This window comes from Pseudorasbora parva, chromosome 1 (genome assembly GCF_024679245.1).
Source record: "Pseudorasbora parva isolate DD20220531a chromosome 1, ASM2467924v1, whole genome shotgun sequence".
NCBI lineage: Eukaryota > Metazoa > Chordata > Actinopteri > Cypriniformes > Gobionidae > Pseudorasbora > Pseudorasbora parva.
Window position 1 is genome coordinate 5,674,235 of NC_090172.1, and position 27,839 is coordinate 5,702,073.

The 27,839-nt window shown below is 46.3% G+C and overlaps 1 protein-coding gene across 1 annotated transcript in view; it reads left to right on the top strand.

The window, feature by feature from the left end:
- Nucleotides 1-467: 467 nt before the first annotated feature.
- LOC137082561 (adhesion G-protein coupled receptor G2-like) overlaps nucleotides 468-27,839 on the top strand; it is a 31,838-nt gene continuing 4,466 nt past the window's right edge. The window contains exons 1-9 of the mRNA XM_067447814.1: nucleotides 468-569; nucleotides 779-895; nucleotides 1,004-1,123; nucleotides 1,208-1,247; nucleotides 10,642-10,742; nucleotides 10,824-10,942; nucleotides 13,349-13,617; nucleotides 22,242-22,356; nucleotides 22,454-22,734. Coding sequence (XP_067303915.1) covers nucleotides 468-569; nucleotides 779-895; nucleotides 1,004-1,123; nucleotides 1,208-1,247; nucleotides 10,642-10,742; nucleotides 10,824-10,942; nucleotides 13,349-13,617; nucleotides 22,242-22,356; nucleotides 22,454-22,734 — 1,264 coding nt within the window. The remainder of the gene's footprint in view (nucleotides 570-778; nucleotides 896-1,003; nucleotides 1,124-1,207; nucleotides 1,248-10,641; nucleotides 10,743-10,823; nucleotides 10,943-13,348; nucleotides 13,618-22,241; nucleotides 22,357-22,453; nucleotides 22,735-27,839) is intronic.

Below are 27,839 nucleotides of genomic sequence, written 5' to 3' on the forward strand. Positions count from 1 at the left end.
ACTCCATTGACCACGAAACACAATTTTAAAAGTTTTGAGTTTTGGGTCAAAATGACCTGAGGTAAGGATAACAGCAAAAAAAAAAAAAACAACAACAACAACAAAAAAAAAAAACATAGGAACTTTAAAAATACCTAGGTGTGGGAAAAAGATGAAATGTATCTGATATCTATTTTTGTGCCAGAACCAGGAGGACATTCAAGGCAACGTACAATGACTAAGTGTGAGGAACTCATTGAAAAAAAGGGTCCTTGTTTATGGATTCATGATTTAGAGATGTTTAAGAAGTGTTGCTCACAACTGCCACAAAATCCAGACACTTTGGAAACCTGCAATAGGTAAACATCTGTACCAATCCTTTTTTTTTTTTTTTAAGATCTAAAAAATGTGTTGATTGGTTTGTTTTCCTGTTAATGAAATTATTTAGCGAAAAGAAGAATGAAGTCAAAGAAGCATGCTTTTTAAATATGACAAAGGATTCGCAGAACTGCCATTTTAAGGATTTCGCTGTGACTGTGGTTGCCATGAACAAGACGACAAAAGGTTATGAACAAATTACAGCTCCAAGCGTAAGACTCTTCTCCCAAAGGTTTAAAAGACAGATGATGTTTTTTTTATGAAATACTTTCTTTAAAATGACACTGACAACATGGTGGAGCTTAGTTTTTTTTACACAGCTTTAAAAAAAGAGAAAACTATATAATAGTAATTTTTTATATCATAGCCTTTTTAAGTGTTAATGACACAGTGACTTCATTCACTCCTTTTCTTTTTTCAGGTGTCTAATGAAGATCAGACAGCAGAGATATGGCTCCCAGTGGAGCTTTTCCAGAATTTTCCTGAGGACCAGCAGCAAGTTGGAATAGTTACCTACGATTCCGATCAGCAGTTTAATGTAAGGTTTACATTTGTCTTTGTGACTGTTTAATAAAACCTGTTCTTAACTCCTCTTTATTATTGCACTCTTTATTATATAACCTGCCTGTCTGTGGTTTATTCACAGCTGAATGATTTCATAATGTCTGATATCATACGGATTGAACTTCTTGACCATGAAATTGAATATTTGATCAATCCACTTATAATACATTTCCCAGTCAATAATTACACAAATAACACAAACGTAAGCATACAGTTTAAAATGTTTTCAAAATGCCCAAAAACATTTTAAAATGTGTTAATTCTGTTTTTATGTTGGTATTCATAGACAAGCTACATATATTCCTGTCAATACTATGATGAAGAAGGTGAGTGGGAACTAAAGGGAAAGTTAACCCAAAAACAAAAACTGTCTTCATTTATGTCGTTCCATGTGCAGTTTATTTAATCTTTTTTTTTTTTTTTTTTTTTAATTTTTCACATTTGTCAAGCTCCAAAAACAACACAAATTCGTAATGCTATTTCATGCATTCTGTATTATTTACACTGTTAAAGAATTGATTCTCATGCTAAATATGGCCAAAATGTAAAAAATAAATAAATTGTTGGACGTATGACGGAGTTTCCCTATCTCGAGGGAACTTCGAACTGCGTCAAAACGCTAGGGGACGCCTCTGCGTGCCATGTCATGAAGCACTTGTGTAATCAGTCCAATAGCGGGACGATACGTCACGGGCGGGTGACGTCATCGACCAGGAAGCTATAAAGCATGCCCGGACCAAACAGTCACTAGCTTCTGTGTCTTCACAAGCGCTCTGTGTGAATTGTATGTCCATTTATTGTGTGTGTGTTCAAAAAAGAAAGAAAGAAAGAAATATGGCAAGTCAGTATAGGTGTTGTGTTCCTCCCTGTGGGGATACACACGTCCTAATGTGTGATGTGTTTGGGGCTCGAGCATGCCCAGTCAGCTCTCGAGGGGGTCGGCTGCGAGCATTGCGAGAGACTCCCAATGCGCATATTAAGATCACGCCGGGCACTCTTCGAGGAGAGTGCTTTGGCTCGCGGTCCTCAGGGCTCGGGTCCCGCTGTTGCCGAGGCGCAGCGAAGGCTCGTGTCCTGGGGATCGCAGTTGGATCTAGTGGCGGGGTTAGAGACGGGTGATCCCCTATCTCTGCCTTTACCCGCTGGATCTCATGCCTCAGTTAGCGAGCTGGAAGCACGCTCTGCGGTTTTCTTCCGCTCGCGCTGAGGCACAAGCGCAGCAGCACTCCAGCTCCGAGGAACTGGATGTTGTTAGCGCTGATGATGATCTGCCAAAAGAAAACGACACACACACACTCATAAAAAGAGGTGCTATTGGTGTAACTCGCGCTGTGTCCAGGTTAAGTTTAGACTGGCCGGCCGAGTGTCAAGAAGTTCGCCAAAAAATAAATAAATATATCAATAAAATAAGAAAGAGAAAGAACAATATAATGGCGAGCAGACAGTATGTTTGAGATTACGAGGGGCTGAATCTAGTGGCTCGGATCTCGCGTTTGCCGAGGCAGCGTGTAGATCACGGGTCTACAATATAGATTCTATGACTCGATCGCGGATCTCGCGCTTGCCGAGGCAGCGTGTAGATTACGGGGTTGAGTTTAGTGGCTCAGATCGCGTGTTTGCCGAGGCATCGCGTAGATTATGGGTCTGCATCTATCATTCAGAAAGGGCGACGATGTCTCGCGGGGAAGAGACGCTTGCGAGCTATCTCTCCCCCGAGTCCACATCGTCACACAGCCCCACAGCTGCCCACAACAAGCCGGTAAAAAAAAAAAAAAAAAAGTCGGCTTTGGGGGTAGGGCATATTCGGCAGCAGATCAGGCGGCCGCCGGTTTGTATACGGCGGTTGCCCTGCAAGCATATAAAACAAGCAGACCTGCTGGGGGATATTGATATTGAGATGTGAAATATAAAAATATATATATATAATAAATAAATAAATCAAAATGTCCCTCTGGGGCTGTCGGGCGGGGCAGCCTCAGCCGAGTACATCCTTTCTCAAACCTACACCGAGCAAAACAAAGAGAGAGCGTGGCCGCTCGGGGCCCCCCCCGCAGAGAGATCGGGGATCCGGGCGACGCGCTCAGCCGGGACCTTCCCGTGGTAGGGCGGATCTGAGGGCCGTCCTTACTGCTAGGAAGGCCTCGGCTAAGAAGTCCTGACGTCAGAGGCGCAGGACTTCCGATGGCAGTCCCCTCCGGGAGAGTGCGGCTCGCCGAGGCGCCCGCTCTTTCCCGGTGCCATCGGGGGGGGCCGGTCTGCCAACCCTGCCACCGTTGGTGCTTCAGGGCGCGGCGGTCCCCGGCGAACATATATCTCCTTGTCCGCCCGGAAACGTAGCGGCTTGGGGATGTTCGCGCCCTCTCGTGAGGGCCCCGGGGCGGTCAGTTCGGTTGCTACCTGCCGGTTATCCGTTACAGGACACCGGGCTGACCACCCAGGAAAATCCAGAGACCAGCCTCGAGAGGCTGGTTCCCTTAGTAGATTTTCTGGCAGCGTGGAAACTTCTGCCGAATATCTCAGAATGGGTCCTGCTCACATTATAAAAAGGGTTCGGGTCACACCCACCCGTGTTCAGCAGGGTTACTCCTACGGTAGTAACCCCCGAGCAGCCTCTGGTCATGGAACGAGAGGTACAGACTCTTCTGCGAAAAGAGGCTATACACGGGTCCCTCCCCTCTGCAGAGAGTCGGGCTTTTACAGCCGGTACTTCATAGTTCCAAAGAAGGATGGAGGGTTAAGGCCTATTTTTAGATCTGCATCAGCTAAACAAAATGCTCACGATAAAACAGATCGTGTGTCACGTCAGGTCCGAGGACTGGTGTGTCACAATAGACCTAAAAAATGTATACTTCCACATCTCCATCCTTCCGCAGCACAGACAGGTCTTCAGGTTTGCTTTTGGGGGCGAAGCTTACCAGTATTGAGTGCTGCCATTCGGCCTAGCTTAATCACCCCACACTTTCACCAAGTGCGTGAATGCAGCTCTGGCTCAGGTGCGACTCCAGGGCATTCGCGTGCTCAACTATATCGACGATTGGCTGATGTTAGCATAGTCGAAACAGTGGGCCTTCAGCATTGAGATGCTGTTCTCGCCCATATGAGAGTGTTGGGGCTAAGGTTGAACGGAAAGAAATGTGTGCTGGCACCTATAAGCTGCAGAGTACTACTTTTCTGGCGGTAGTCTGGGACACGAAAATAATGTTGGCTCGGCTATCCCCTCCCAGGATAAAAACGATCCTGGATACCGTGAACCAGATAAAGCTAGGTCAGTCACTCACTGTGAAACACTTTCAGAGAGTGTTAGGGCTGATGACAGCAGCGTCCAACGGGGTACCTTTTGGCCTGCGGTACATGAGACCCTTACAGTGGTGGCTCAGGACCAAGGGGTTCTCCCTGAGGGGAAACCCTTTTTCGCTTGATCAAGGTCACGCGGCGCTGCCTACGTGCCTTAGTGAAGTGAAAAGATCCTTGGTTCCTGTCCCAAGGTCCAGTTCTGGGGGCTCCTTGTCGTCGCGTAACGCTAACGACGGATGCCTCCCTAACTGGCTGGGGAGCGGTCATGAGTGGCCGCTCGGCCCAAGGTCTGAGCGGCCGTCAGCTCTCCTGGCACATAAACCAGCTGGAGCTGATGGCTGTGTTTCAATCATATAAAATCAAACACTTCCTCTCAGACCTGCGGGGCCGCCATGTGTTAGTTCGGTCAGACAACACTTCGGTGGTCTCGTTTATAAATCACCAGGGGGGGTTGAGATTGCGTCGGGTGTGGAAGCTGACGCGTCATATGCTAACATGGGCCCACGGCAAGATGCTCTCGCTCAGGGCGATGTACATCCCGGGGGTCCTGTATGTAGCGGCAGACTCCCTGTCGAGGCAGGGAGTGATGCCGGGAGAATGGAGACTCCACCCGAGGTGGTGGAGGAGCTGTGGATCCGCTTTGGGCGAGCCCAGGTGGATCTGTTTGCGTCTCGAGAGACGACACACTGTCCAGCATATTTCTCCCTCACGCATCCAGCCCTGCTGGGGCTGGACGCAATGGTACAGACGTGGCCGAGGCTGCGTCTGTACGCCTTCCCCCCTCTGGCATTGCTCCCAGGAGTGCTGGAGAGCGTCCGCCGGGACGGGGTTCAGCTTTTATTGGTAGCCCCGCTCTGGCCGGGCCAAGTATGGCTCGCCGACATTATGTCTCTCCTAGAAGGTCCTCCCTGGAAAATCCCAGTCAGGAGAGATCTTCTTTCGCAGGCCGGGGGGGTCAGTACTGCACCCGCGCCCGGAACTGTGGAAACGGTGGGCTTGGCCCCTGAGGGGGCCCAGTTCATAAACACGGGTCTATCTACTGAGGTGATAGAGACCATGTTGCACTCCAGAGCACCATCCACAAGGAGACTTTACGCACTCAAATGGAGAGTTTTTGTCGCCTGGTGTACGCACCAGGCTTTGGACCCTGTTAACTGCCCGTTCGGTTCAGTTCTTGAGTTCCTACAAGAAAAATTCTCCGCAGGGTTATCTCCGTCAACACTGAAAGTATATGTGTCGGCGATATCTGCTTATCATATTCCATTAGATAATGCATCATTGGGGAAACACCCTTGGGTCATGCGTTTCCTTCGTGGTACTTTGAGGCGCAGACCTGCGGCACGCTCGAGGGTGCCTACTTAGGCAGTGGCACCCTCTTGTCTGGAGTTTGCACCAGGAATGGTAAAAGCATTTCTCTTCCCGAGGGAAGGATATGCTCCCAAGGTCCCGACTAATGTGCCGGGACCACTAATGCTGCAGGCTTTCTGTCCGCCTCCGTTCACTAGTCAAGACCAAGAGAAGCTAAATCTGCTATGTCCGGTCAGGGCCCTAGATGCATATGTCCACAGGGCTGCCCTGTGGCGAAACTCAGAACAGTTGTTTGTGTGTTTTTGGGTCCCCGAGCAAGGGAAAACCGGCTTCAAAGCAGATGCTTAGCAAGTGGATAGTCGAGGCTATTTCGCTCGCTTATGAGTCGGCCGGACATCCTTCACCAATGAGGGTCCGCGCCCACTCCACTAGGAGTATGACTGCCTCTATGGCTCTTATTTCGGGAGTTTCATTGTCAGAGGTATGTGATGCGGCTGGGTGGTCCTCTCCGCATACATTTGTGAGGTTTTACAATCTAGATGTAGCCTCTACACCGGGGTCCCGGGTGTTTCTGGGTTGATTCACACATACAGACATTTGGGACTCTGGCGGCGTGGGTATTGAGGTCCCCTAGCGTTTTGACGCAGCTCGAAGTTCCCTCGAGATAGGGAACGTCTCAGGTTACGTATGTAACCATGGTTCCCTGAGAGGGAACGAGACGCTGCGTCGAGATGCCATACTCCCGGCATGCCTGTGATCGATTTGTTCGACTTTTCCAGAAGCTAGTGACTGTTTGGTCCGGGCATGCTTTATAGCTTCCTGGTCGATGACGTCACCCGCCCGTGACGTATCGTCCCGCTATTGGACTGATTACACAAGTGCTTCATGACATGGCACGCAGAGGCGTCCCCTAGCGTTTTGACGCAGCGTCTCGTTCCCTCTCAGGGAACCATGGTTACATACGTAACCTGAGACGATTTCTGTGCCAAATACACTCCTTTAGGATTCGAATATGTTTTTGAAAGTTTTTTTCGAGTAAGTATGTCATAAAGGGCGGAATTGTATGGCCACTTCTCCCGGATGAGCACACACACACACTTTCTTCGGGTTACGTGAGCCACGAACGCTGTGCTAAGTGAGCTGGTCCATAGGAATTAAGTTTGTGAAAACTAAATACATGAAAATGCATGAATTATATCTGTTTATTAAAATATATGGTTGACTAACTGCAAGGGAAGAAGGTGTCCCATGCTTTCAGTATTTTTAACAAAAACATAGCTCAAGCATTTTCATGAGATTCCAACGAGATTCCAACATTTTCACAAGATGAAAACGCATCCCAGAGAACGATCTACTCTGTATTTTTTAACCTCAGTTGTCCTTTAAGTCACAGCACCGGTGAAGATTCTACCATCTGCCATCAGAGGCTGCTCACCAGAGTACAAACCTTCATTTCAGACTTCATTTCCCATTCACCCTCACTCCTGTACTGGTTACTGCACACCTATTCCTTATCTCCATGCCTAGAAAAATTCTCACACTCATTCATTGCAAAGTCTGGTTTGCCCCGGATGCATTTCTGTGCATTTTTCCCTGCGATTTTCTTCCCTGCGTGTCTTCACTCTGCCTTGGACTACCAATTACTACCCTGTTCTGCCTGCCCTTGATTTCTGTTTCTGGACTCTGATTCTCATTTGTTTGTTATGACCACGATTTATGCTCTGCCTCTAATGCTGTTTTCCCTGGTTTACCGATGCACACCTGCTTGTACTGTGAGTTTGTGTTCTTTTAATAAACTGCACATGGATCCCAATCTGCCCGAGTCCTCGTTACAGAAGAACTTGCCAACTAACGATTCAGCGGTTCTCATGCACTTCTCCAATAAGTTAACTTGTGACCCACCAACAACAGCTCAGTCGTTTGGCCAACATGACAAAGGAGCTGGTAAAGGCAGTCCAGAACCTTCATCAAAGTCAACGGTCTCCAAAACCCCATTGTTTTGGGGTGGGAATTCTGGGAATTGTTGTTTTTCATCCCCATGAGACAAAAATACATTTTATGTCTTTTCTCAGTTTAGAAAGCACCAAATTCAAAAATAATTTCACATTTCGAATTGTAAAAATATTATTTGTAGTGTCTGTTCTCTAACTTAACGGATTTTATGAAAATGAAAATGATGGGAAAGTGATCCAGTAATCCGGTGATCCAGTTGAGGTGGCTTTGGGAGTGGCCAAGTAGAGCAGTGAAGCAGTGAAGAATTGTTGTTTTTCATCCCAATGAGACAAAAATAAATTGTCTGTCTTTTCTCAGTCTTGAAAGCATCAAATAAAAAAATAATTTCTACTACATTAATGACCCACTTTAAATACAGATTCATATTCCCAGTGCTGAAGTACCCCTTTAAGAACACAACCCACTGATATCCTGGCAAGGAAAACAGATCACACGATGGAGCTACACCTGCCACTCCAAATGTCTATGCTCAACACAACCACAACCCAGCAATGCCACGGTCCTGATCAACAACACTCCGGGGTTCCCCCCCAGAGTACTCCGAAGTCTAAAAGTCCAAAGCTTCACAACTCCCACTGAATCGCAAAAATAACTGTGCCGTAGATCTTCTGCCAGGAACTATGCCAACTATGAGAGGCATCTTTAATCTCTCTGAGCCTAAGGACCAAGCCATGAAAGATTACATGACGCTTCATTCAACCATCCACGTCACCGGCTGCAGCCGGCTTCTTTTTGGTGGGGAAGAAGGATGGCGGTCTGAGACCCATGGTCTGAGAGCATAATTGTGGCCTAAATGACATCACAGTCAAATACCAGCAGCTCTAGAACAGTTGACAACTGCCCGGTTCTTCACCAAGCTCGATCTCAGTTCTGCCTACAATCTCATTCATATCCTGGAGGCGGACGAGTGGAAAACAGCCTTCTCCACAAGCAACGGGCACTATGAATATCTCGTCATGCCCTTTGGACTGCCCAATAGTCCTTCGGTGTTTCAATCCTTCATCAACGACATCTTCAGAGATATGCTCAAGCAATGTTTGGTGGTGTATAGCAACGACATACTGATCTACTCAAACACCATGGAGGAACACGTCCAACAGGTCCGCATGGTGCTGCAACATCTGATTGATCATGAGCTCTATGGCAAGGCTGAAAAGTTTGAGTTCCACCAGTCATCAGTGTCGTTCCTTGGGTACATCATCAGCCCCAAAGGAGTGGCGATGGATGAGAAGAAAATTCGGGCAGTCCTGAATTGGCCTACACTTGCTACACTGAAGGAGCTTTAAAGATTTCTGGGGTTTTCTAACTTCTACAGGAGATTCATCAGGAACTTCAGCTCAGTTGCCGCACCTCTCACGGCCATGACAAGGGGAGGGAACAACAAACTGCAGTGTCTATAGACGACATATGATTAGGCAGTCAACAAATTAAAGTGTCTTTCACTATCACTCCCATCCTACACCATCCTGACCCGTACTTGCTGTTTGTTGTAGACGTGGATGCTTCTAACACCGGAATTGGTGCCATTCTCTCCCACCGAAAAGGTAGCCTTTTTAAACTGTTCCCATGTGCTTACTTCTCCAGAAAACGTTCAACCGCCGAACAGAATTATGATGTTGGAAACTGTGAGCTACTGGCTATGAAGGCTGCGTTTGAGGAGTGGCGACATTGGCTGAAGGGAGCAAGACACCTTTTCTCGGTACTAACCAGCCACTGGAATCTGGAGTATCTACACTCAGCAAAGCAACTGAACACCAGGCAAGCCAGATGGGCTGATGCACTATCATGGCAATTTGATCACACCCCTCAAGACACTCAAGAGACCATTAGGTCTCAAGGTCTGCCTTCTTTCGATTATTAACCATGGATATAAGTCCTACCTCTGACTATCACCGTCAGTCCAACGAACAAACCAAACGGCTAAACTAGGAAATCTCCAAATTATTTTGCATGTACTGTCAACAAAATCAGACGGACTGGAGTCGCTTCCTCTCCTGGGCAACGTATGCACAAAACGTACTCCTTAAACCTACCACTAAACTAACGCTGTTTCACAGCATCCTAGGATTCCAGCCGCCCCTGTTTCCCTGGTCCGGGAAACCATCTGAAGTCATCGTTGTCCCCATCCGAATTACACATCAGGACAATGGGTATGACTATCCTCCTGGGACCTACGTATACAACTTCCATGAAAAAAACTTGGCCCCAAGTATGTAGGTCCATTCAAAATTGTCAAACAAATTAACCCAGTTGCATAACGTCAGGAATTACCCGCCACTTACCGCATCTCTCCCACTTTTCATGTCTCTCTGTTGAATCCGGCCGGTGGTCCGAGGGTGGAGCAGGAGACCTGGCTCGGTCGAACACCAGAGTACTAACCTCCATTTCAGACTTCATTTCCCATACACCCTCACTCCTGTACTGGTTACTGCACACCTATTCCTTATCACCATGCCTAGATAAACTCTCACACTCCTTCATTGCAAAGTCTGGTTTCTGTGCATTATCTCCTGTGATTATCTTGCCTGTGTCTTCACTCTGCCTTGGACTACCGATTACTACCCTGTTCTGCCTGCCCTTGATCTCTGTTAGCCTGGACTCTGATTCTCGTTTGTTTGCTGCCTGCCCTAACCCATTTCCTGTTATGACCACAATTAATGCTCTGCCTTTGATATTGCTGTTTACCCTGGTTTACCAATCCACATTTGCTTGTACTGTGAGTTTGTGTTCTTTGAATAAACTGCACATGGATCCTAATCTGCCCGAGCCCTCGTTACACTGACAGAGGAGCATTTTTGACCCACTTATTTATGTAAATGTATGCAAATTTTTATAATTAACTATATTGTCTTTTGAATGTCTTGCTGAATATACTGACAAGCATTTATGGTAAATTAAAATTTACAAATTTGTAATGACGAAGTTGCAATTTAGTATACTTCAAACATAACAACTATATAAATATATTGTTATATTAAGTGTAATATAATAACACACTGCAGTTATAATGATATCAAAGCACTTTACATGTGCTTTAGTATGTTAATCAACACATTTGCACTTTTTTTTGTAATAAAATATATTTAATATGTATGCAATATGTAGGAAACGACACCTGGAAAACGGATGGCTGTAACACCACTCAGCCTCGTGATGATGTTGTGCAGTGCTCCTGTAATCACATGACAGCTTTTGCTGTGCTTCTAGTGAGTGCTGATCCAATAAGAAATCATGTTGTGCTGATCAATTATTTTCATTTAATTTTGTCCCTCCTTCCCTCTGGATAGGTTGAGGTGAATAATATTGATAAACGACAGTGGGAAATCTTGTCGGTCATCAGTTATGTGGGATGCAGTCTGTCTGCAATCTTTTCTGCTTTCTCCGTCTTAACGTTCATTTTCAACAGGTGCCATTCTTTCTGTTTACATATAAATGCATATATAACTTGTGTTTTGATTCACATCATTTACACTGATAGTATGCATATAAACTCATCAAAGCCAATGATTTTGAATAAATGTTTTTACTATATATTAGGGGTGTAACGATACGCGTATTCGTATTGAACCATTCGGTACGAGGCTTTCGGTTCGGTATTCGGTATGCATTATGTACCGAACGGTTCTTGGACTAATTAATTACAAAAAGTGTGTGAAATATAATGTTATGCATTCAACAAGGTAGCCCAATAACCGAAACGACATAACAGGCAATGCCGTTGACACCCCCGAAGAAAAAAAAAACACCAAATATGTTTATGTTAGGCTACTCTGTTAGGCGCTTGCTCACTCAGAACGCGCTGAATACTCGTTGCAAAATGGCTATTGCGATCCTCCAATAACCAACAGGTCTGGTGTTTGGGTGCACTTTGGATTCCCTGTAAGCTATGATGGTGATGGCAAGAGAGAGGTGGATAAAAAACAACAACTGTATGTTGCATTTGCTACATGATATAATGAATATCATGAATAATTCATGCCATGTCAATTCATACATGACAACTCATTTACGCCGACAACAAGACAATAAAAAGGAGAAACAGCCACAAACTATTCCCGCAGCCTTTAGACAGACATTTCCAACTGATTAAAACGGCAAAAGACATTACCGCTGCGATTGGTTCATTTATAGCTGCGGATATGAGACCTTACTCTGTAGAGTAAACACAGGTTAAGAACATGCTTAAAGTAATTGAGCCCTGTTAAAATGTTTCTTCACGAGCCCATTTCAACCAGACCGTAATTCCTGCTTTGTACCAAAAAACAAAAGGCCTAATAGAGAACCAATTGGGCAAAGCAAAAGCGGTTGCTCTGACAACAGACGGCTGGACGTCAAGGGCTACACTAAGCTATACCTGACTGTAAAGGCACATTACATTACCAATGAATGGGAGCTGAACAGCCACGTTCTTCAGACACGCCCCCTTGAGAGTCACACAAGTGAGGATTTGGCCAAAGGGATGACAGTAGAAGCAGTAGAAGTGTGGAAAGAGCTAATGTAACTATTCCTGTAACTACATAGAAGATGGGTAAAGTATAGCTCCATCATTGTTCAATTTAACAAAACAAATCATACTTTGTTAGTTTTAATAAATAAAGCATTTTTAAAAAGGACATTTATCTGCCAATTTTTTTTATTTTTGCTGTATCTAAAACAAACCGAACCGTACCGAACCGTGACAACAGTGTACCGTATCGAACCAAAACTTGAATTTTGTGAACTTTTACACTCCTAATATATATATGCTCACCAAGGCTATATAGTAAATCAATATTTTCCATTTAAATATATTTGAAGTGGTAATTTATTCCTGTGACGCAAAGCTACATTTTCAGCATCATTACCACAGTGTCACATGATCTTTTAGAAATCTTTCTAATATTCTGATTTGGAGCTATATTTGTAATAATTGTTTTTGTTATCATTGTTGTAAACATTTCCCTTTTAAAGTGGAACTTCGACGCTGCGTCATGATGTGGACACTATGGTGTCTAAACTACATGTGAACACACAGCAATCTTGATTGGCTATTGCAGTCAGGTGTCGTCAACAGAACTTGAGACAGGTTTCAAGTTTAATTTGCTAGCTTTGCTACTCTCATGCCAGACCCCAGAAGCCCGTTTGGAATGTTGTTGGCCCAGTCTAGGTTTGAGGAGGTAGACATGATGGAAGTTGAGATGGATATTTTAAATGAACCTGTCTCCTCCCTCACCCTCACATATGAGGAGCTGAAATTTTGGGATCATGACACTACGTATGCCTCAGTATGCCTACTTGTGCAGTAAAGATTTTATAAATTATGCAAATGTCAGTTTTATATTATATTTCCTGTCGCTGATTACTTTCCAGGGTGTCGCTCTGTCTTTATTGAGCTGTGGACCAAGTACCTCAGCTCTTGGTCACTGGGTGAGTGTTTGCCTCCATCTGAGCATGTTGTTTTTCCCAGCACAGTGAGCAGGCATTTGTTCAGTATGGCATAATGGGTATTGTGTTCCCATAGCATCAACACCATGACGCAGCGTCTTGTTCTCCTTTTCAGGGAACTGTTCACATACATAATGTAACCTAGACATTTTGCTGCTTAATATTTTAGTGGAAACCATAATACATTTTGTTTTAGGATTATTTGATGACTATAAAGTTCAAAAGAACAGCATTTATTTAAAAAAACAAAACATTTGTTTTATTAAAAATGTCTTTAGTGTCACTTTTGACCAATTTGATGCAAACACAAGTTGTTGTTTTTTTAATTTACCTCAAACTTTGCAGCCTTGATGATACCTTTGACAAATACAGTGTGTGTGTTTCTCAGGAAGGCAAGGGCAGAAGTGTCCAGCAGCATCCATGTGTCTCTGAGTGCTGCTCTGTTTCTCCTCAACATCAGTTTCATGCTCAGCGAATGGGCTGCCACACTCCAAAAGAATAAAGTCTGTGTGTTTATCGCTGTGATGATGCACTACAGCCTGCTGTCTTGTTTCACCTGGATGGCTGTCGAAGCCTTGCACCTGTACCTTCTTCTCATCAGAGTGTTCAATATTTACATCAGACACTACATGATCAAGCTGTCCCTGATCGGATGGGGTGAGTATAACATCATACAAAAACACAGCAGCCAAAGTGTCATATGACAACTTTAACATCAGTAGAATCTGTGTTTGGAACCCATTTTACTTTCATAGTATAGAATATTTCAGAGTGAAAAAGGATATTTTAGGAGAAAAGGTGTAGGGCTTTATTTCAACCACCTGAGTGTTATCTATAAGAATAGCAGAGGTGGTTAGAAGGAAAGGATAAAAAAGGAAATTGTGACAGCGGGTAAATAGAACCAGCGGGTAAAAAGAAGAGCTTGTGGACGTGTTGACACGCGCTGTGGCCAAACTGAACATCGAATGGCCACAGGAAGAGGTCGAAGTCCAGCCTGCGAGCCTGCTATCGGCCGCTCTATGGCTGGCTTGGTGTGCGTAGAGAAGCACCTCTGGTTGAACCTATCGGGGATGAAGGAGAAGGAGAAATCCTTCCTCCTAGATTCCCCGATAGCCCCTGCTGGTCTCTTTGGTGGCGCAGTCAATAGCGTCGTCGAGAGATTCCAGGAGGTGAGGAAGCAGTCGGCGGCTTTTCGCCAGTACCTCCCTCGCCGCTCGGGGCCTCCTCATGCCAGCAGGGAGGCCTCGGGTGGCCAGTCTCGGCCGTCCACCGGTGCCGCCTACCGGCAGGCGCAAAGAGAGAGCGTCGCTTCCCCGCGCCCCTCCTGAGGGAGCCTGGCCAAGGAGGCGGCATTCTCGCCAGAAGTCTTCTAAGCCTAAGGGCGATTTGAGAGACGTCCTTCAGACAAAGAAGGCTTCTGCCAAACGGTCCTAGCTGCGGTGGGACCGTTCAGAGCTGTCCCTCCCGGGGGCAGATGATCGAGGTCGTTCTGAACCCTTCAGCTCTGGGGAAATCGATGCTGTGCTCCCGCTGTTAACAACGCTTGGGGCCTCATCGGTTTCCCACGTATGTACGCCGCTCCAGCCGCCTCGAAATCGACCTGCGGCGGGGCAGCGAATGCATGCGCACACCGAAAATCCTCCCCGATTAATCTCTGTCGGGTGGCCGCTTCAGAGGGTCGGGCAGGAGGTTCGGTGGGTACCAGAGACCAGCCTCGAGAGGCTGGTTCCCCTAGTAGAATATATCGGCGCATGGTCATGCCTCCCGAATATCTCTGCTTGGGTCCTGCGTACAGTGGGAAGGGGGTACAGACTGCAGTTCAGGGCTCCACAACCGAGATTCAGCGGTGTGGTCTGGACCTTGGTCCCCCCGGCTCAGAGGCAGGTAATGGAGCAGGAAGTGCGCTCCCAACTGGTCAAGGAGGCTATAGAACGAGTTCCTCCACCAGACAGGTCCACCAGAGTCGGGGCTTTACAGACGGTACTTCATTGTTCCCAAGAAGGGTGGGGGCTTGGGTCCAATATTAGATCTGAGGTACTTGAACCGGTCTCTGAGGAGATTCAGGTTCAAGATGCTCACCATTCAAGCTATAGTGACTCAGATCCAGTTCGAGGACTGGTTCATCACGATAGATCTGAAGGACACATATTTTCATGTCTCCATCCTCCATTACCACAGGAAGTTCCTGAGGTTCGCTTTCGGGGGCGAAGCGTACCAATATCGGGTTCTTCCCTTTGGCCTAGCTCTTTCCCCTCGCACCTTTACCAAGTGCATGGATGCAGCTCTGGCCCCGATGAGGCTCCAGGCTCATATTGGCTCAGTCATGGGAGATTGTGATTCGGCATCGAGATGTCGTTTTGTCTCATCTCAGGTGCTTGGGACTGAGACTGAACACAAGCAAGAGCGTGTTAACTCCCTCCCAGAGGACATGTTCCTGGGAGTAGTATGGGATTCGACCACGATGCGGACGGGCATACGGGGGCGGAGGTCTCAGGCATGAAGCTAGGCCACAGCCGCACTGTGAAGCATTTTCAGAGACTGCTAGGCCTCATGGCAGCAGCATCCAACGTGATTCCGTTCGGCCTGCTATACATGAGGCCCCTCCAGTGGTGGCTGGGGACCAGGGGGTTCTCCTCGAGGGGAAAACCATTCCGTATGATCAGGTTAACGCGCAAATGCCTTCGTTCCCTCGTCATATGGAAAAATCCCAGGTTCCTGTCCCAAGGGCCAGTTTTAGGAGCGTCATGTTGCAGGAAGATCCTTTCAACAGACGCCTCCCTCACGGGCTGGGGCGCAGTCATGGAAGGCCGGTTTATGAGAGGTCTGTGGGGGCCCCAGCATTCTTCCTGGCACATCAATTGCCTGGAAATGTTGCCGGTTTACAAGGCTCTGAGGAGCTTTCTCCTGGACCTCCACGGCCATCATGTCCTGATACGGTCCGACAATATGTCTGTGGTATCGTATCTGAATCATCAGGGGGGTCTGAGGTCGCGCCCACTATGCAAGTTGGCACTTCAGATCCTCCTGTGGTCCCAGGGGAAACTGTCGTCTCTCAGAGCGATGTACGTCCCAGGGGACCAGAACCAGGGAGAGAACATCCTGTCGAGGCAGGGGCTGAGGCCCGGGGAGTGGCGACTCCACCCCGAGGTGGTGGAGGCCATGTGCGAGAGGTTCGGCCCGGTGGAAGTGGATCTGTTTGCTTCTCAAGAAACGACCCACTGTCCACTGTGGTTTTCCCTCAGGCATCCGGCCCCTCTGGGGCGGGATGCCATGACTCAGGCGTGGCCGAGGCTACGTCTGTACGCATTTCCCCCGATCGTTCAGCTCCCGGGAGTTCTAGAGCGGGTCCACCGGGAGGGCATCAGCCTTCTCTTAGTAGCACCCCGAGTTTGACCCGAGTTTGGTTTTCTGACATCGTGGCCTTTCTGACGTCCCTCTGAGGAGGGACCTGCTGTCTCAGGCAGGGGGAATAATATTTCACCCCAGGCCCGAGCTGTGGGACCTCTGGGTCTGGCCCTTGAGGGGGCACAGTTCCTAGGGGATGGCCTGCCACAGGATGTTGTAGAGACCATTATCAGCTCTAGGGCTCCCTCTACGAGGAAACTGGATAGCCTAAAGTGGAATGTCTTTTCCAGCAGTTGTAGAGAACGGAGGGTGGACCCAGTCAACTGCACTGTGGCTTCAGTGCTGGAGTTCCTCCAAGACCGTTTCTCCGCCGGTCTGACCCCATCCACGCTAAAGGTGTATGTGGCTGCCATAGGGGCTTTCCACTCGCCTTTAGATGTGGGTCCACTGGGTAGACACCACTTGGTTGTACGGTTTCTCCGTGGGGCTCTGAGGTTGAGGCCTGCGGCTCATCCCAGAGTCCCAGCCTGGGATCTGGCAGTGGTTCTTGAAGGGTTGGTCGAGGCCACCTTCGAGCCACTGGAGTCAGCTGAGGCAAGAAACCTGACCCTCAAGGTAGCTTTTCTCCTCGCCATCAATTCTCTGAGGAGAGGGGGGGACCTCCAGGCTTTGGCGGTTACGCCAACCTGCTTGGAGTTTGCCCCAGGTGGGGTGAAAGCTATCTTGCACCCCCGGCCGGGCTACGTTCCCAAAGTTCCATCTATGAGGATGAGGTCAGTGTTTCTTCAGGCATTTCATCCTCCGCCTCACGCGACGGCAGAGGAAGCTAGGCTGCACCTGCTCTGCCCGGTCAGGGCTCTGAGAGTTTATGTTGAGAGGTCAGCTCACTGGAGGAAAGTGGACCAGCTTTTGGTGTGTTTTGGCCCTCCCAAGAAAGGGTTGCCTGTGGCGAAACAGACTATCAGTAACTGGATCGTCCAGGCAATAGCCACGCCTTATCGGGTGCACAATCTGCCTTCACCCATGGCCGTGAGGGCTCACTCTATGAGGGGCTTGGCCTCCTCGGTGGCCCTCCTTTCGGGAGCTTCGCTTATCGAGATTTGCGAAGCAGCGGGTTGGGCTAACCCTCACACTTTTATCAGATTCTATAAGGTGGACCTCCCGGACCTACGCCGGGTGCTAGGGTGCTCACGTCCTGAGTGTGCCTGAGTTTATCAGTTTCACCCCAGGACGGGCGTGTTTCGTCACGGGGTAGTGGGTATTCGTTCCCCAGAGTGTCGTCATTTGACGACGCAGTGCGAGTTCCCTCAATAAAGGGAATGTCTCGGGTTATGTATATAACCCTTGTTCCCTGAGAAGGAACGAGACACTGCGTCTCGTCGCCACACCTTCACGCAGAGCGCTCGCTTCATCGCAAAGGCTGTCTGTTGTATGAGACGGCACCTTCTTATAGCTTCCGCGTATGCCGTCACCTACTACGTCATGACGTAGCACCAATCGGATTGGTGGCAGATTTCATTCATACTTCAGAGACGTCACGCCGAGGGCGTTCCCCAGAGTGTCGTCACTCGATGACGCAGTGTCTCGTTCCCTCTCAGGGAACAAGGGTTATATAAATAACCTGAGACGTTTACTTAATTTCTGCTATTTAATAGTTGACTATATAATTTAAAGATCTCCTTCTTTTCGTTTTCTTCCTTGCTGCTTTTAAAAATTAAATGGTCAAACTGTTTTTGCGCAGGCTGAGTGAGGGAAAACATGGCCATCAGTTTGTGGCACTGCTTCATCTGTGCGATAACCTCATGAGGGGCGACCAGAATTTCTGACATGCTAGAAATTCATCCGATTCCCGATCGAGAGAGGTTTGTCGCCTCTCGTTTCACCCTGTACACTGCATGAACACCTCACGACAAACCTGAAAATCGGCGCGACCCAAAAAAGATTTGCACGAGTCAGAATTCGGCTGGAAATCGGACGCAAATCGCACAGTGTATGCCATGCTTTAGTTTGTCTCTTCATTCTCATCATGTACTCCTTTGTTCAGTTTTCCTGCTCCTCATTATTAGTTCATTTGTGTCAGCTCCCAGCCAACACACCCATGTGGGGCCCAAATGGGTTGCACATGGGCTGATATCTAGGGCCCACCTGGGCTACCCAACTGGGACCCAGCTAATTTTGTCCTCAGTTTCAATGGAGGCCCCACATTGGTTAGCCCAGATGGATTGATGATAGTCTCTTGATGGGCTCATACCAGGCCCATATGGGTAACCCAGGTCACACCCATTTGGGGCCTACATGGGTCTGCCCACATGGGTTGATGACGGGACTCAGATAGGTGTGATGTAGGGCCCTTATGGGCCACAACAGGTATACAGAGATGGGCTACCATATTTTCTGTTTGGGTTATCTTATAGTAAACCCCTGAATACAAACATTACATGTAATCCACTAACTACACTAAAATGTTAAAAGGTATTCAGTGAACAGAAACCAGTAGTTCATTTGGAATAATTTGAAAATGACTTGCTACATTTATTACTTTCTAAAACAAAAGTATCAAAAGTACAGTCTGAGATAAAATGCATTTCACAAACAAATCAAAGAAAAACAGTGCAGCCCGACACTCCCCTGTCAGTCAGCGCTCTCCCAACGGCCATTTGAAAAAGACCAAACTAATTAATCAACCATTGTGCCACTTTTTAAATTACCTTTTTCACAGTTAAAGCCTTTTGGTACCCCACATCAAGATGAAATGCTCAGCAGGGTCAGACAAAAACAGACAGCGAAGAAACGACTTACACCAACTGCCAAATAATTTAGAATTAAGGTGAAAAATTAAGTGTAAAACCATCAGAAACTCTTTAGTCTCCAGCACCACAATTTTCCAGAACTGCAACCTACCTGGAGTCTCCAGAAGTCCAAGGTGTCAGGATCTCAGAGACTTCAGTTAAAGAATCCTAAAAAAAAGTTACTCCACTTAATAAGAATCACAAGTAGATATGTTGTAAAATACATGGTTATGGTTTCAAACCTGTCTGCAGATTTTGTATGTCTCCCTATATCTGACACACCCAGGTTTTGCAGTCTCTAGTAATGAGCTCATGAGTTGAATCAGGTGTGATAGATGAGGGAGACACACAAAATGTGCAGGGCTGGTGGTCCTCCAGGACAGGTTTGAGAACCACTGCTCTAAAGGCTGCAACATACTCCGCAAGAACAGAGAAAAAAGTTCTCGCTCCCAGGGCTGCAAGAACAAAATTACGTTGTTTTGTTCTCGCAGCCCAGATTTGGGAGTTCTTGCAGCTTGTTCTCGACACATCGCCTGAGCAGAACTTTTTTCTTGCAGGTGTCCGAGAACTATTGTGTGAATGGTCATACATTTAAAGTAGGCTGGGTTAATGCGGAGAAATGCAAATGATCGGCACCTGCTTTTCTCATGAAGTATGAATGTACTGGCCAGAACGAACTTTGTTCTTGCCACGTCGAGAAAACAAACAAATTTCTTTGTTCTTGCAGAGTATGTTCCAAGCTTAAAGTGTTACTATATTGGATATCTCTTGTATAGTTGTTATTTGAATTAGCACTAAATAAAAAAGGGAAAAACACAGCTTGTGAGCACAGGCAGTAAGTTGGCCCGTCACATTCATTCTCTGTTTAGTCAATGTTACAATTAGGCCCGTTTACACGATGGGAAAACGCAGATATTACCCTGCATTTTGGCCTGTCATTTACACGAAAATGCAGTTTTTATCCCAGAAAACAATAATTTTAAAAACTCTGGCCAAAGTGGAGATTTCTGAAAACGGCAGTTATGTGTTGCAGTGTGAACTGGGAGAAACAGGGTTTTAGGTTCTCAAACGTCACATTATGCACCAGAAAATGCTTACGTTTCCATTAAACGTTTCCATTAAACACACACTTTTAACTCCACTTCACTGTCTGTCCACACAAACGAACCTTGCGTCATGTCTGTTGTTTTGAAAGGAACAGGAAGTCGCTGTTGCTATTCATTGTTGTTGATTTTGAGGAATGTGATTGGCTTGCATGGCCTAATCCTTCTCCATACGCTGCCGCCCATAGGTTTGATGTAAGCGACAACTTTTTTGGAAACGATGTTGTGTGCACAATGTTTTGAAAATGAAGGGGAGGAAATATTAATTTCTCTAATACCCAGCTATGTGTAAACGTAGCCTTAGTGTTGCCCTGCCTGTCTGTTTATCATTTTGTGTACCTTTATTAAAGGGGGGGTGAAACACTCAGTTTCAGTCAATCTCATGTCAATCTTGAGTACCTATAGAGTAGTATTGCATCCTTCATATCTCCGAAAAGTCTTTAGTTTTATCATATTTATAAAAGAAATATGGGCTGTACCGAGTCTTTCCGGAAAAAACCGAGCGCCTGGAGGCGTATCGTGTGGGCGGAGCTAAAGAATCACAAGCGCGCAAATCGGTGACGTCCTCAAGCGTGGAGAAACCCATCTATCTCAGCTAATACAGATAATGATCCACAATCAAATCTGAGGCTGAAATAAACTGAACAGGAGAAACGGCAACATCAGGACGTCCGTCTCTGTGGTATGTAAGTTACTGTATTTAATGGCCTCTCCACATTTCTGTGTCTTTACTCGCAGAGTATGAGGACATGATTCGGTTTATGGACTATTGTATGCGACTAGACCTTAGAAGTAGCAAGCAGAACGGTTTTGCAAGTCAGACTAGTGTAACGTTATACAGAACAACAATGGAGTAACCGTTAGTGCATTTGAATGACGAAGCACGCGATCGTATCGTTTACTGATGTTTACTCACGCGACGGTAGCCAATAGCAGAGACATTTGAAGTTGATTTACTCACCGGCATCTTCCAAAGCAGGACCGCTCTGTCAAAAACACACTTCTTTGGTATGATTTGGTGAAGTCCTGTGACAGCAGTGACCGTGGAAATCCACTTTGCGACGCGACTGAAGTGATGCCTTGAAGCTTCCCGTCATTTCTGCGTTCAAATCGGTTCAAATGCAGCGCTGCCTTCCCGGAATGCTGTGCTGAAGCCGCTCGACGTCACCCATAGGAATAAAGTGTAGCACGGCGCGCCACATAAGTGTTCACGGACGACTGAATCTGCACCTGAGAGACTGTTTACGGCGTGCATTTCCTCTCTCTCCCTCTAGTCACGCGCGCACGCACCCTACCGGGAGAAGAGCCCGTACAGCCCATACAAGGACCTTCCGCTCTATTTAACGTCAATTAGACCCATACTCGAAAAAAACTCGCCGAAACTTGTGAGAAACCGGAAGGAGTATTTTTGACACAGAAATACTCCATCAAACGTCCAACATTAGTTTTTGAAACTTTGTCTATGTTTAGGATGGGAATCCAAGTCTTTAACAGTGTAAAAAGCTCAGTATGCATGAAACAGCATTTCACCCCCCCTTTAAATATTATATTAAAACGTCTGCCTTCCTGCAACCACCCGTGACAACTCTGAAGTAGAAGCTAATTTAGTTTCCCAAAAAGGAGTTCCTAAAACTAAAATTGTTCCTAGTTCGTGCCAAAAAGGGTACACTTCTGTACTGGTTAATGGTTTTGGGAACTATACAAAAGTTTCCTCTGGTGTGAAAGGCCCTTTTTTTTAGAGACAATTAAAATGGATCTTTATGATTTTTTTTACATGTGCATCAATATGTTAGAATGGTTTGAACTTGCCTTGTGTCTCTGATGTACTCATCAAAATTCAATAAATGACTATTGCTTTGTCATGTCTATCAAAATGTACCAAATTTGAAAAATGAGAGCTTTCTACTAGTATACTGTTTGTCAAGGTTAGTAATTGGTTTGCAGTGGGTTAACTGGGCACACTGGACCAGGACACTATAATACTAGAAACATAAAAAATGATTGAAGTGCAGTGGCTCATCCCGTGATCTTTTCCTCTTCACAGGAGTCCCTGCTGTTGTTGTTGGAAGTTTGCTGTTATTTCATATCACTTATCCTACTCGTCCTTTTTATGGCACGAAAGATGTGACTTTTTCAAATTCTAAAGCAACAAATGCAGCGTGAGTCCTTGCTTTATAACTTAATCTTTTCATTTTTAGCATGTTTGTTTTTTCCTCTTTTTTTAACTTTCATCATTGTTTATTGTATGTTGTTTAGTTGCTGGATCACAGAGCCTGTCGTCCTGTATGGCGTGAACCTTTCCTACTTCACCGTCGTATTCCTGTTCAACTTAATGGTCCTACTCACAGTGTCCAGACAGATCTTTAAGCTAAAACAAGTGGACTTAAAGAAGCAAAAGAAAATACCAGTGAAGGACGCAGGCACTGTGCTGGGCCTCATGTGTCTGCTGGGTATAACATGGGGTTTGGTCTTTCTTGGCTCTGGATATATCAACTACCCTATTCTCTACCTGTTCTGCATCTTTAACACATTGCAAGGTAGGTTTACTCTTAACCATACGCTATGGTTTCATCCACCTATTTTAATGTAATTTTTGGATCTATATGTTTCCATCCAGAATTTTATAGGCAAAAAAAAAATAATAATAATTATATATATATATATATATATATATATATATATATATATATATATATATATATATATATATATATATATATATATATATATATATAGCCTATAAAATGCTGGATGGAAACATAGAGATCCAAAAATAAGACAATTGCGTCTTGCACAACTGCATTCCCAAAAACCAGGTATCCAAACACAAGATATTATTACAGTCTTTATTACATATGTCTGCAATTCATTTCATGATTTGATAAATGTATGATTTTATTTACTTATTAATAAAAAAATAAGTTATAAAAACATGTTTTTTACGTTGATTTAGCTCATCAAAATTAGTTAAAGTCCCCCTGTAGTCAATAATTGTATCCCATAAATTACATATTTAAATGTTTTCTTTTCTGTGAAATTGTCTTTGTGCCTTGCAATAGCTTAAATTTAACTAAAAAAAAAACATTGCTTCATTTTGTATGCGGATTCATGAATTAGCCCTGCCACCACTCACTGACTCACACAAACTAAATATAGTCGGCCAGCTTACTGAGGTAAACACTGCACAATTGCGCTATTTACAACGTCAGAGTGGACACACAACTTTGTAATTAATATGATTATCATTTTGCTTGACTATATTATTAAACAGCTAATAATGTGTTGGTGTTACACAAACAATCATAGAACGTCAGCGGAGAAAGGCATATAGTTCATCATATCATTACAGTATACCCTCAGGAATCTCACAATCTCCTGGATCTTCGTTCAGTCTGGCCATTGGTCTGAGGATGGTAACTTGATGAGAGGCTGACGGATACCCCTAGGAGATGGAAGAAAGCGGTCCACACTCTAGAGATGAATTGGGGTCCTCGGTCGGAAACAATGTCTTCTGGAAGCCCAAAATGTCGGAAGACTTGGGTGAAGAGTGCCTCCGCGGTTTCCAATACGGTAGGTAAACCTTTGAAGGGGATGAGTTTGCATGATTTTGAAAATCGTTCGACAACGACTAGGATACAGGTGAATCCTTGGGATGATGGCAGGTGGGTCAAGAAGTCGATTCCCAGATGGCTCCCGGGACGCTCGGGGATCGGAAGAGGGACCAGCTTGCCCTCGGGGAGTCTCCTAGAGGTGTTGGCAATGGCGCAGACTGAACATCCCTTAACGAATCGGGAGACATCCCAAGGCATGGCGGGCCACCAGTAACGGTGGCGAAGGAGCGAGAGGGTCCTTCTCCTGCCTGGGTGTCCAGAGCCCGGTGAAGAATGAGCCAAGTCCAGAAGGGGCAGGCAATGGCGAGGTGGGACATAGAGGCGCCCTTCTGGACCTCCCGGTGGAGCAGGCTGTTGGGCGTTCTCCTGATGGATCTGCTTGTGGAGCGCCCACTGGATCGGGCTGACAACCATGGCTGGCAGGCGGATGGTTTCAAGGTGCTCAGGGTCGGCTTGGTGGAGACGAGAACGGGCATCCGCCTGGTTGTTTTGGTTCCCTGGACAGTATGTAACCTTGAAATTGAATCTGGTGAAGAAGAGGGCCCAGCGGGCCTGACGATGATTCAGCAGTTTGGCATCTCGAAGGTATTCAAGGTTACGATGGTCGGTGATGACTTCAAATGGATGTTCTGCTCCCTCCACCCAGTGTCTCCATTCATCCAGGGCGAGCTTGATCGCCAGGAGCTCCCGGTTGCTGATGTCTTAGTTCTGCTCCGCCGGGGATAGCTTCTTGGAAAAGAAGGCACATGGATGGAGTCGTGAGGGTGTCCCCTGCTGCTGAGACAGAACCGCTCCGACCCCGGTCGATGAGGCATCCACTTCGACGATAAACGGTAGATGAGGATTGGGGTGGACCAGGATCGGAGCGGACTGGAAGGCGTTCTTCAACTGGTGGGAGGCCTACGTGGCCGATGGAGTCCAGGTCAGAGACTTGGACCAGTTCTGGAGTAGAGAGGTGAGTGAGCAGGCTGTAATTCTTTATGAAGCGGCGGTAGAAGTTGGCGAATCCCAGGAAGCGCTGCAGCTCTTTGATGGTGGTGGGCTGAGGCCAATGGGTGATGGTGTCCACCTTCCTCTGGTCCATCTTGACTCCGTGGTTGTCTATGATGTACCCAAGAAACTGGACTGTGGAGATGTGGAACTTGCACTTCTCGAGCCTGAGATAAAGGTGATGGTCTCTGAGCTTTTGCAGGACTTGACAGACATGCTCCTCATGCTCCCTCAGGTCACTAGAATAGATGAGGATATCGTCAATATAAACGATGACGAACTTATTTAAGAATTGACGTAATTTTGGAAGACGGAGGGTGAGCTGGACAGCCCATACGGCATCACCCGATATTTATAGTGACCTGACGGAGTGAAGAAGGCTGTCTTCCACTCGTCTCCCTTGCGAATGCGAATGAGGTTGTAGGCACTTCTGAGATCGAACTTGGAGAAGATGGTGGCCCCACGGAGCTGTTCTAGGGCGGATGGGACCAGAGGAAGAGGATAACTAAATTTGACAGTCTCAGAATTAATTGCAGGGGAGGTCGATGGACGGATGAACCCTTGTTGTAGCGCTTCGTGCACGTACTCCTCCAAGGCCTTCGGTTCCGGGATGGACAGAGGATAGACGAAGCCCTTAGGTAGAGTAGCCCCAGGCAGGAGGTTGATGGCACAGTCCCATGGCCGATTGGGGTGGTAGTTTGGTAGCCAACCGCTTGCTGAAGACATCCTGGAACACCTGGTAAGCTGGGGGAATGGCCATGTTGACTTGAGTTTCGGGACTCTCTACTGAGGTGGACTGGACAGGTAATGATGAAGGAACTGACAATGATGATGGACCTTTTCGGCGAGAACGATGAATACAACGATCAAAGCAGTTCTCACATCATTGCAGGATCTCTCCGGTGGACCAGTGGATATGCGGCTGGTGTAATATAAGCCAGGGGCATCCCAGGATGATGTCCGCGGTTGACTCCTCCAGCACCATAAACGTGATGGTTTCCTCAGGAGGCCGTGGCGAAAGGCGGTGACGAGTGCTGATTCATTCCATCCACTCATACAGGCCAGCGTGCAGAAATGCAGTGCATAGGAACTCATTGTCTCTCGTTTGCCATGGCGAATAGAAAACAGTTGATCATGGACAGATAATTCGGCAGTTTGTTGACCAAATACCTCTTTTAGATGAGTGCAGAAGGCGGTGGTTGAGCCGATGACGGGGGTATTCGCTTCCCATAGCGACTGTGCCCACTGTAGGGCTCGGCCTGAGACTAATAAGATGATAAACACCACCCGGCCTCTCTCGCTGTGGAACTGATGGGAGTTCGCTTCCATATACAGGTAATATTGCAAGAGAAACCCGCTGCAATCCTCCGCCGCACCGCTGTAGGTCGCTGGTCAGGCCATGGGACTTACGCAGGCAGCTGACGAAGTAACAGGTGCCGGTGGTGCAGGTAATGACATGCTAGCTTGCAAAGCGGTGGAGGGAGTGTCGTGAACCAGTGAGGACCGTACAGCGTGAACCAGCGTAGTGAAGTGGTCTGCGGTGCGGTCCTCGCCTGTGTCCGAATAGCTCTGCATTTGGTCTGGTCTTCTGTCAGACACAGACGAGGACACAGAGGGATTAGTGCAAGTGCAAAGTTTATTATCAGAGGTTAAGGACACAGGTGATTCTTAGATGGATGGTGACACTCCGATGGACGAGGACGATGGAGGTGAAGACGAGGATGATGGTGGAGACGAAGATGATGAAAACGACGAAGATGGTTACAGGTGAGGGCTTCTAGGAAGGACAGGTAGTCAATGGTGGGATCGGTGCAAGACCAGACAGTGAGTGCGAAGATGAGAAGTGCTTATGTAGTGGTGACTGGTGATGGTGCACAGGTGTTCAGAATGCTGGTGATGGGGAACGAGTGGGCGTGGCAGTGTCTGATGGTTGTGAGGGCGTGACAATAGTTTAGTTTTATACAAAATGATTAATCAAATTACCTCATTCATAAATAAATTAAGGCAAAACAAATAACCATACTCAGTTGAAAATAAGTGATTAATTGTCTCTTCATATTAAAGGCAAAAAGAGCAATTGGGTGAAATACTATTGTTAAATTTAGCAAGATTATAATTTATCGGATAACAATTATAGATCATTTTAATGGAAACTTCAACTTTATTAGATAAAAAGAATTTTGGTCAAAGAGGCCAAAACTCTTCCCATTCTATATCACTAAATATGTTATTCCAAAAACTCACACAAGCAGGTAAAGGTTGAGATCTATTAATAACTAAACAAATGTCTTTGTTTCACATGGTATTGAAAAGACTTTGGTCAACAAATAAGTTAGTGTTGTCAAAAAGAAGGGAGTCTAAAGAACTTTTAGGGCCAGACTTTACTAAAGGTAGCCTGACGTGGTCATACTCAATTCTAGTCAGAATATAAGTCTGATGCTCCATTGGGCTGAGATTATGGGGCGTGTTTCAACCGAACCAGGAAAGACCTCGATTGGATAGACTTACAACCAATCAGAGCAACGAAGCAACGTCAACAGAGCTCAACTGCACTGTGTTGCCAAGTCTGCGTTTTTTCCCCGCTGATTGTTTTCTATGTTCTATGCGGGTTGAAGCGACTATTATGTGATATATAGACCCATGAGTGCGAATTTTAGCAGGCAACCTTGCCAAATAACACACATTTTACCCCCCAAACACCATTGTTTCCCCGGAGAACCCCACGAGAAGCTATTGTTTAGGGCTAGCAGTTGGCGGGCTTTGTTGTAAAAACTTGGCAACCCTGTCTGCACGCACGCTGAAATCAGGCTGGAATACACGATCCGGTGTTGTAAAAAAAAAATAATAATGACACACAAAGTACTTACCCAACATGATCATCATTTCTGAGAGAAATTGTGAAGGTGAATGCATACAAACAAGCTCTCCGTTTAGGATTTGAACAAATATAATCCAAGCCCCTTTGATGACGTGATGATTACGTGACTGTTGATCATCTGTCCATCATCGTCTAAAGCCCGCCCTGATGATTTCATTGGTCT